This window comes from Saccostrea cucullata, unplaced genomic scaffold (assembly GCF_032062105.1).
Source record: "Saccostrea cucullata isolate Sc308-1 unplaced genomic scaffold, CSIRO_AGI_Scuc_v1 ctg6642, whole genome shotgun sequence".
Classification (NCBI taxonomy): Eukaryota; Metazoa; Mollusca; class Bivalvia; order Ostreida; family Ostreidae; genus Saccostrea; species Saccostrea cuccullata.
In genome coordinates, this window is record NW_026934411.1 from 1,652 (window position 1) to 12,968 (window position 11,317).

The following is an 11,317-nucleotide window of genomic DNA, read 5'->3' on the forward strand; positions in this document are numbered from 1 at the left end:
GTTTTTATGACGTCACAAACTAGTCCGATTTTATATCCTTTTTCAGAAAGAGGACAAAATAGACAAAATTTCAACAATTTTAGCTTTAAAATTTATAGAGCGCAAGTTTGTTCAGGAACAATATTGACATATTTCATTGATATTATCATTCTACACATTATATTAAAATATTGATCCTAAACACACATGCGCTCGGTGACTTTTACTAAAAATATCGACAGAATATGTACATTTTTCTGTAAAATTCATAAAAAACGGAAATTTACGTCATATTTGTGACGTCATTACGTACATATGGCGTCATTACTTATGCAAATATTCAGTGCTTTGAAGTCATATACTCCCCTTTTTAAGAACTTAATTAAATATATATCCATCAAAGTTTGATTTTGGGGGCAAATATTGGTTATTACCGAATAAAGTTCTATAATATTAAATTTGAAATACATCAAAATGAAGCTTGAAAATGATTTTTTTTCATGCAACAATTTTCATTTTATTCATCTTTATAAGATTCAAGGTTTTTGGAAGCCTTAGACATTTGTAACCTTCAAAAGGAAAAAAAATAATACAGTTTTAGAGAAATGAGATTTTCCTGAATCCAGCCTAAAATATCAATGCTTATTAGCATGATATGAAATGAAAGGTAAGTTTTGGTGTCTTGCAATGATAGCAAAAGCCTTTTACACTATGTATTATAGAATAAATGACAGAAAATAGAAGACAAAAATACCAAATAAGTAAAAGAAATAATGACAATATCTCTGAAGGCCTGGATACCTATCGTTTTTTAACCTTAAATATATATTTGTTTATCAATTTGCAATTAGACAATGCATTGCTAATATTCCAATTCGCTTTTTCTGCAATAATATTGGAGATTTGACAATTTTCCCTATATAATATGATTAACTTGAATCTTTAAAATACTATGGATAAATTTACATAGCTTTTTGGATTCAGAGATGCTTTTATGAGTATTTTTGATTACTTAACTGCTACATTTATAAACCTGATGATCGGACTACCGTAAGTACATTATGATACATGTATTAATTTTACTTACTCAAGTCTGCAGTTGAAGGATCTTGTAATGTGTATTTTATTATGCATCACTTATCTTAAAATATTGCTTGTAGGGAAGACATCAGTTGATTTGTTTACATATAGTCCTGTTGTGCATGTACACAATTTAGAATCACCATTAACATTCCTGTGCTTTTCATATAATGCAAAACTAAGTCAAAAGTATCTGAATTTAAACTTCTAGAACGCTGGAGTAATTGTGCGAGCATTGACATATACTGTATACAATGAGTCCTGAAAATCTACTGAAAATGGATTTTGCAATACTTTATTATTTAACAACTGGTTTTGTCTAAAATTTGATACGAGTGAACATAAAGTAGCACGACATTTTTATGTATCATTTCATTTGATACTACTATATACTGACATATATTTACCTATAATCATTCATACAAAACATATTGTCAGTTCATTAGTAATATTAAAGTTTGGACCTGGTGCCTTTTTTAATTAACACACCTTACAGCAAATTTAAGCAGTGTTTGACAGTATTTTATGCAACTTTATGTTCACAAGCTTGCAAATTCTTAACAACTAAACCTCAATAAGCAGTTACATGTAACCTGACTCATTAGTCATTGTTAAATATGCATAAATGTTCGCTTTACTCTCAGTTTAGTGAGTAGACCAATATTGTTTCCAAATCACGAGTTCAAAATATGGCAACGAATATCATAGATTCATTCACTCATTTACTCATTGACTAATTGCATGCATTTTCAATTGAAGACATGTGGATTTTGTGTTGATTGTTTTTCCCCTTCCCCAACATATTTGCTCAGCATATATTACTAGATTTTTTCTTCATAATGTCAAAAAAATTGTTTGAACTAAGAAGGGATACATGACATTTACTTAACATAGCGAAGACGGGGAACGTTCTGCTTAACCTACATCATAATCAAGATGCACATCGTCATCTTAGCTTGTACCCTGAAATCGTCAGGACTGTTTTTATAAAATTTATAGAACGTTATAAATCCATATAGGCTTCGTGTGTTTAAATACACCTGAAGATACCATCCTTTCTTATTTTCTATTTTTTGGAAATTTAAAGTTTTTTTTCTTTCTCTCGACATGGTGACAAAAAACTGCAGTAGTATGTAATTATAAAACAGTGAACTGAAATTTGGAGGTTAAGTGGAGGTTTATTGAACGTTAAAAAAAATCAAAGGTCTACAATTAGCAACCTGTCCATACCCTGCAGTAACAACTTTATCTGACTGAAGGTTACAGTTTCATCTTTTAAATATTTTTGTAGTATGTATTCCTGGGAGATTTGGCAAAGATTGCAAAGAGGTATGTGGTTACTGTGAAAGAAAAGAGCCATGTAATCATATCACTGGATCCTGTCCTGGATTGTGTGGACCCGGATATTATGGAGAAAAATGTCTGACACGTAAGAAAAACATTGCCTTAAAATCCTTTAACAACTCCCCCCCCCCTCGAAAAAGGTTTATAGACTGCTTATTCCAACTGATCATGAGTTTACACCTCTGTGTGGTTCAATTGGTCCTCATTTATTTAACATAATTATGTGCAAGCAAAATAAATTTTGAATTAATGAAAGTTTCTTAATGTACTTAATTTTCTAATTAGAAAAACAATCTTGATCATTTTTTTAAAATCTTAAACTAGTATTTTTCCGTATTACGTTTCAACGAAAAGAGAGAGAGAGAGAGAGAGAGAGAGAGAGAGAGAGAGATTTATATAGTGTTAGTAAAACAATGTATTGCTAGTTTAATCAAATTCAATAATCAGGGTCTATAGAAAAATATATAATTATGAATTCGATATAACTTTGAAGAAATTCGGTATATAAAACTGCAGTTTGAAACATTTTATTCTAGACTAGCGAAATTATTTTTTAAAATTGATTCTGTACACTTTTAGGGGCAGTATTTCCTTCAACTGTCCTTAACATAAATATGTATTCTTTAGTATTCAAAGAAACATTCAGATATATGAAAGGACACCGTACTTTGGGTGAAAATAGTACTGTTTTTTACAGCATGTCGTGGTGGTTTTTACGGCAAGAACTGTAGTCGTAGCTGTGGACATTGTTTGAACAAAGTAAGCTGAAATCACGTGACAGGTCATTGTCCAGATGAACTATGTGAACCAGGATATGAAAAAAAGAAATGTAATGAGGGTAAATATTGTGATACATGTAGATACTACCTGTAACAATCAAAATAAATTATTAGAAAAAAATGTGTTTTTAATCCATTTTTTTCAGAATGTGATGACGGGTATTTTGGCAATAACTGTAAAGAAGAATGTGGTCACTGTGCAGGTGAAATGCCGTGCAATAAAACTGACGGTACTTGTCCAGGAGAATGTGCAGATGGATGGATAACACCCCGCTGCAATGAAAGTAAATTTATTTTTTGCATTTATTTTATAGAATCTAAAATTTTAAGGTTTCAATACTTTGCAACTGTGTTTATATATATATATATATATATATATATATATATATATATATATATATAAAGAACGTTCTGCTTAACCTACGTCATAATCAAGATGCACAAGGTCATCTTAGCTTGTACCCGGAAATGAAATCTTCAGGACCGTTTTTGCAACATAGTTAGCAAACGGCATAGATCGATAGGCTACGCATGTACATGTACAAATACACTTGAAGAAATTTAATGGTGTTTTTTTTTCCTCTCATCATGGTGACAAAAACTGCGGGGGCATACAACTGAAATTTGGAAGTTCACTGACAGAGGTCTACAATTAGCAACCTGTCCATACCCTGCAGTAACAAATTTATCTGATTGAAAGTTACAGTTTCATCTTTCTAATATTTTTGTAGCATGTATTCCTGGAAGATATGGCAAAGATTGCAAAGAGATATGTGGTTACTGTGAAAGAAATGAGCCATGTAATCATATCATTGGATCCTGTCCTGGATTGTGTGATCCCGGATATTATGGAGAAAAATGTCTGACACGTAAGAAAAACATTGCCTTAAAATCCTTTAACAACTCCCCCCCCCCCCCCCCCAGCCCCCACCCCCCGAAAAAGGTTTATAGACTGCTTATTCCAACTGATCCTGATACAAGTCATATAAAGAACTATATGCGGTATTAACCAACATTTGCCCCCCAAAATCAAACTTTGATGGAGTAATATTTAATTAAGTCCTTAAACAGGGGAGTGTATGCTGACTTCAAAGCACTAAATAATTTCATAAGTAATGACGTCATATGTACGTAATGACGTCACAAATATGACGTAAATTTCAGTTTTTTATGAATTTTGCAGAAAAATGTACATATTTCGTCGATATTTTGAATAAAAGTCACCGAGCGCATGTGTGTTCAGGATTAATATTTTGATATAATGTGTAGAATGATAATATCAATGAAATATGTAAATATTGTTCCTGAACACACATGCGCTCTATAAATTCTAAAGCTTAAATTGTTGAAATTTTGTCCATTTTGTCCTCTTTCTGAAAAAGGATATAAAATCGGACTAGTTTGTGACGTCATAAAAACAGAAATTGTGAATACACTGCTCTGGAACTATAATATTTTCTGTTAACTTATATTTCTCGTACAATTTATTGAATTCAGCACATTTCAGGAAGTTTTCAAAATTTGACTTTTGTGGGGGCAAACATATGCAATATACCGCATATAGTTCTTTAATACCTGTTGATTTTGAATGTGATTTGACATTTTTGGTTCTTTTTAGCGCGTATTTGGGATAGAACAATAATGTCTTAAAATAATCTATTTTTAGCATTTAACACTGTTTTTGCACGTGCTTTCGGACAAAGGTCACCCCTTAACTTACTTTTTGTAGAATCTTCTGTTTATCCAATTTTTTTTTAATCTATTTGACTATTTCTTTCTGATCAACTTTACTTTTGGATGTTTAAATATTCGAAAAAGATGAATTACCTTATGATATCATAAAATCGGCAAAAAATCTTACTTTCGGCAAACTCATCATTTGTATCGTGCTAGCGTAAACTATACGTAATGCCCAAAAGGTGATTCGAAATTTCTTGACTTAATTGCAAAAGGGTCAGTTTGATTATTTGCTAGGTAATTCCAATACGAGGTACATTGTGTATAACTCTTTGAATTTATTTCTACATTTTGAAATGAAGCGCAATTTCTTTTTACATTATTTGCATTTCTTAGGTGTATTCATGAATTCACTAGAAAGAAATGCGCTGTTCTGCTTATTAATAATATCATTATGTATTCTGCATAAGTAGTGTTTTTGTCTATAAACTGCTAAAAAGGTCATTTCTTAATAATTTTGTTAAATTATTAACTTTCAATTTGTATATATATATATATATATATATATATATATATATATATATATATATATATATATATATATATATATATATATATATATATATTCTTTCTTTCTTTTTTTTTTTTTTTTTTTTTGCTTTATCACAAAGAAACACACAAAAAAAAACATTGAAGGTCTATTGTACTTATGATTTTAAAAAAAAGCAGATGATAAAAAGAGTAATATGTAAAATTTGACAAAATAATGAAACAGTAAAGATACTGAAACAATGGGAACTGTTCTATATGCCCTGGAATCAATTGGACTTCCATATATATTCTGCATAATAAGCGTTTTTGTCTTAAAAATGTTAAAAAATGTCATTTCCTTATAAAAAAAAAATTCCATGTTTTCATTCATGGAAACCGCAATGAAATCATTTGTCTGAAAACTATCAACTTCTTAGATCTAAAAGCAAGTTTTTGATCCCAGATATGTCTTTTGTAGCATGTACGTTTGGAAGGTATGGCGAAGGCTGTAAGGGAATATGTGGTCACTGTGAAAGCAATAAAACTTGTAATTATGTCAATGGATCCTGTTCCGGGCTATGTGAACCTGGATATCATGGGGAGAACTGCCTAACAAGTAAGATATTAATAAATCAAGAATACTAAGATACGTAATTCAGCTAGGTGACTCTTCTTTTTCTAATTACTTATACGTATTTAAGCAAAAATGAATAAAAGTTAATGAATACTCATGATAAACGGAGTCATTTATAAGTACAAAGACATGTCTTTCTTCATTTATAACCGTTTCGAAACTCAGATTAAATCCTCATGATTTGAAAAAAAATCTTATTTGTACAGTTTCTTTTTCCATTTAAATTCAGAATCAACTTTTTAAGCTAAATATAGTTATCAAAATAGTTAAATCTAGTATTTTTTGCTAAGGTTATAAATATGAATTCTTTGAATTTCAAATATGATTATTATTGTAACTTAAATATTTATTTTACGCTCTATGTAATCTATGGAAGCCCATTTACGACCTCTAAAATATTTTTGAAATTCGATAAAACGAATAGTCGAATTTGTTCAAACGAATTTAATTAAGTTTAGCAATTTCTTTGAATTCCCTATTAGGATTTTAATCTGCTATAGCGAAATTGTTGAATTCATTATAACAATTTCTTTAATTTGTTATTACAAATTAAATCCGTTTAAACAAATTCTGAAGTCTGTTATAACAAATAAATTTGTTAAAACAAATTTCCAAAGTCTGTTATAACGAATAAAATTTGTTTAATCAAATTCAATAATCAAGGTCTATAGAAAAATATATAATTATGAATTCGATATAACGATTCATTTTAACGAATTTAACTCATTATAACAAATAATAGTATTCGTTTGAACGAATTCAATTCGCTATAACAAGTTTTAGACTCCTTTTCAATGAGTTAAATTCGTATTAAAAAATTGAATTCGTTATAACGAAATTGTTAGAAATTAAATTATTAAATTCGTTATAACAAATTCGACATTTTTTTATATGAAATTCAAAAATATTTTTCGATAGGTCCTAAATAAGCTTCCGAAGTAATGTCATTGAATTACGTATAAAGATGTACAGATAAAAAGTTTCTTTATGCTCCTTTTAATTTTATTAGAATACAAGGATGGCTGGTTTGGCAAAGAATGTAATGGGGTATGTGGTTACTGTAGAGGTAACAAACCATGCCATCACGTGACCGGATCTTGTTCTGGATTATGTGAACCTGGATTCCATGGGGAGAATTGTGAAAACGGTGTATCGTATCAAATTCTTGCTGGCGTGAGGGAATTGCTTAATTTAATGACGGAGCTAATTTCACACCGAAGACGAAAAAGTGACCTGAAAGAAAAGGGCACATCTCCAACTGATTTTGAATAAGGGACAGACACGCACTCTGTCGTAACAAAACTCTTATTGTCAGATTTTATTACAATTATCTGTTTTTATCTGTCCGTGCAAAGGACGTTTTAACCCCTCTCACATATTTGGGTATCCAGCATTGATATTTTGCATGTATAGAGTATCTCTTGCAGGGCTTGCTCTGGTATTCCATTTTTTAAAGAAAGTTATGGTTCAGCGTTTCTGAGCTAAGGTATTTTATAATTTCATTTTAGTTATTTGCAGTGTAAAATATAATTCATTTTTCCTAAAACATCCAGTAGCCGCATTTCTCATCATGTTAGCATGTTTTTTTTTTTCGTTTAATATGCTATCTATGTTTAGTAACATGTATCTGAATATTTCAAAAACTTAAAAGTCTTATCCAAGACATGTTCATAATGATCTGACAATAAAGTATATTTGTTTGAAACCAATAGAGCTTGTAAGTAAAACCTGTGTGTATATGTTGAAGCAGGTTCCAGCCATACGTCAAAGTTGGTGTACAGCAGTGAGGTTACCCAGTGTATATCGCCCCTGGAGTGTAGTATGCAGTTCACCCTTGGAAGCTATTGTCCTTGAATTACACGATTACTGCATATGTGAAGATTATAATGCCCATATATCTGAAATTGAAAATGAAGCAAACCATCTTAATAGATTTACAAATCGGCACAAAAAGAAGACTTTTGAAAATATACAAATATAAAAAAAATAGGCTTAAAGTACGTAACTTAAACAAAATTGTGATTAAATGTGACCATGTTTCTATATTAATTGTTCCTATTACGTTTAAACAGGATCAGTTATGAGAAAGCTGCATCTCATGTTTCAGTTTCGAAGCAGTAAAAGACTGTAAATTACATAAAATACAAACAAGATGTGCCGGTCGGCAACAAAGTTTCAAAAACTATTTTTATAGCATATTGGTCACAGTCAAGATTACAAGGTCATTGACCTTGGTGTTATTTGAAAGAACGTAAGTAGTGGAGTATGCACATCAAACATGAAGTCTCTATCTCTCATAACTCAAAAGTTATTATATCAAAGGTTTAAGTTGACAACAGGCAGACAAACAGATAAATAGACAAACGGACAAACAGACAGGACAAAAACAAAGTACGCCTCGGATCTATCGATCCAGGTGCATAAAAATTACATACACAATGACTGATTTAAAAATTTGACTCTATTACGTTTCATTTATGACCAAACCGAGTGTTTTTACATTTTACTTTTGACAGCAATCATTTAATAAGCAACAAACAAAAGAATGTAGAAAGAATTCAGCAAGAAATCGACAAATCCTTATAAAATTATATGAACATCGTTGATTCGGAGATATTACAAGATTCTCGTGTAAAATGTTGGCCCTCTTTTATGCCCGAATTAACTGCATAATTCACTTCTATATCTTTTAACATTTCAGTTACCTGTACACTTTTTACAGCGATCCTGTCAATTTACCCATGTTATAGGTATTTTATAAAACAAATCAGAGCTTCTGCATGAAATACAGATTGATTCAAGCTATTCACATGTAGTCTTGAAGATGAACAGATAATTGTGAAAAAAGATCTTTAGTTATAAACTTTTATTTGTTTATTATTGGTAAAATTTGAATGCTTTTTTACGCTAACTGTCAAACTCAACTATTTTGCCTTGGTTTGTTTTTTTATAGAAGAATGAAGTAATAGGATTGAAAATAAGTGCATTTCGTATTGCCTGATTAAAAAACTAATCTGAATACTAGGTCCGAGAACACTTAAGAGTTTCAGGATTAAAATGGTACCTAATGTAATGAAATTCGTCAAATCTAAGCGAAACTATTTTTTAGCAACATGTTGTAAAAAAAGAAGGTTTATACGAAAGTGAAAGAGATAATAATAACACAACATATATTGTCGTACTGCAAACTAAACAACATTATACATAAATTGAGAGTAGATAAAAAGTAAACGTTTATTAAGATGCGAGTTTCGAGATTGCAACTCTACTACAATACAGGTGCAAAAAGTATCCATTTCAGCCTGGAGGTGGGACAGGTTGTTTCTGTATACAAACGTGCATAAATAAATGAACGATATTTATGGCTTTCATAATTTACTTTATGTTATAGAAAGATGATAATGTTAAGCAGTGAATGCATTTGATGATTTATCAATCTCAACTATGCATGTTTACAAATCTACTTTCAATTATAGGTTACTTGAAAACGAAAGAAATGTCGTGGTCTGTATAAAAAGTGAACAATTTTCTTTGATTGTACAAACATTTTCTTAAAAAGTTAATGGGTTTTTTGAAGCTATAAAAAGGAAAAGAATCAATGTGTCATTTATTGCCGACGTGCAATGATCAGACTTCGACAGATGCATGTGTACCGTAGGTCCATGCCTCTTCCCTCGTCTGAAAAAGTCTCACATCGGCACTGGTATTTTCTTTTTTGTTACAATTTTACATTAACTTGGTTATTCTCGAGATGCAGAGTGCATTTTGACAATCATGTAGTTATCATAATAAACCAGTATATCGACGATTCAATTTATCTAATATATATATATAAATATATATATATATATATATATATATATATATATATATATATATATATATGTATATATATATATATATATATATATATAATAAAAAAATCACAACACCGAAATAAACTCAACCGGTTTCATTTCCAATCTTCAGGAGTTTGACAATACAATGCTTAGTTACACAAAATCAACATTCATATTGTGACGTCATAAAGCGTCAATACTTAGTCGCGCTTTAGCAAAGTTCATTATGACGTCATGATAATACGTACATAAGTTATTACGGGAAATTAGATTTTTTTATACAAATAATACAGTTATATTATGCGGGTAAAAGTATATTTCTTAAATGAAATATAATTATGTTGCATTTAAAACAGGTTTATGTCTGTTTATAAAATGTTTTTCTTTAGTTTCACGTTCTTTTTCTGTAGTATCCCTTCGGAATTTGTAGAATGGAAAGACAGTAAAATTAGGGGTTTTATTTTTGGCACAGTTTCTGATGTGTTCGCTTACGGCGGTACACTGGTATTTTGGTTCCCTGATTTGTTGTCGGTGTACGGTCATTCTGTGTCTCAGGGTGTCTCCTGTCTGGCCGATATAATTTTCACCACAACCGGCGCAGGTTATTACATAAATAAGATTAGAACTGGTGCATGACATTGATGTTTTAATAGTAAATACGCTTCCAGTTTTAAATTGAAATTTGGATCCCTCTGTCAGGTATGGGCAAGTACTGCATCTTGGCTTGTTGCATCTATTGATGTTTGCTGGTTCATTGTTGTTAGTAGAAAAGGACGCTTTTGTAAGAATGGATTTGAGAGATGGACTTTGTCGTTTACTCTTAATGATCTGTGAAGTTTCTAATATTTTTTTCATGTCTGGATCGTCCTCTAAAATTGGCAGATTGTTCCTAATAATGTTGAAAATTTCCGGATTTCTTGGGTTATGTGTAGACACGTATGGTATAACATTATTTACTTGTTTATTTTTCACTGTAAGTAGATCTTTTCTTTCTTGAGATTTGGCTTTGTTTATTCCGTTTTCAATCAATTGTATAGGGTAGTGTCTTTGAAGGAGTAGTTCTTGTAGTTCTGTAAGGCGAGATTCCAAGATTTCTGCATCGGAAATTATTGTGCAAAGACGTCTGGCTAAATTGTATGGGATATTATTTCTGGTGTGTCTAGGGTGACAAGAGTCAAATATTAGGTATTGTTTGGTATCTGTTATTTTGTAGAAAACATCCGTTATTAAACGGTTTTCTTTTTTAATAATAACCATTACATCGAGAAAGGAAAACTTATTACTATCCGATTCCATGGTGAATTTCAAAGTGGGGCTCAGGTTGTTGAGAATATTAAAAAATTCCATTAGTTGATCTTCACTTTTGTCCCATATGACGAAACAGTCATCTAAGTAGCGTATCCACGACTTCCTTATAAAATTTTCAAAGTCCTGCCCGAATTTTTCTTTCACGG

The 11,317-nt window shown here is 30.7% G+C and overlaps 1 protein-coding gene across 1 annotated transcript; it reads left to right on the forward strand.

The window, feature by feature from the left end:
* Positions 1-2,192: 2,192 nt before the first annotated feature.
* Positions 2,193-7,296, forward strand: LOC134240641 (protein draper-like). Its single transcript, XM_062722714.1, has 5 exons — positions 2,193-2,488; positions 3,101-3,241; positions 3,329-3,466; positions 5,869-6,006; positions 7,034-7,296. The coding sequence occupies exons 3-5, from the start codon at positions 3,391-3,393 to the stop codon at positions 7,294-7,296; spliced, it is 477 nt and encodes a 158-aa protein (XP_062578698.1). The 5' UTR covers positions 2,193-2,488; positions 3,101-3,241; positions 3,329-3,390.
* Positions 7,297-11,317: the final 4,021 nt, after the last annotated feature.

Coding starts and splice junctions, on each gene's coding strand:
- LOC134240641 (XM_062722714.1), top strand. CDS start 3,391: ATGCCGTGCAATAAAACTGACGGTACTTGTCCAGGAGAATGTGCAGAT. Junction 3,467..5,868: donor AACACCCCGCTGCAATGAAA/GTAAATTTATTT, acceptor TGTCTTTTGTAG/CATGTACGTTTGGAAGGTAT. Junction 6,007..7,033: donor TGGGGAGAACTGCCTAACAA/GTAAGATATTAA, acceptor TAATTTTATTAG/AATACAAGGATGGCTGGTTT.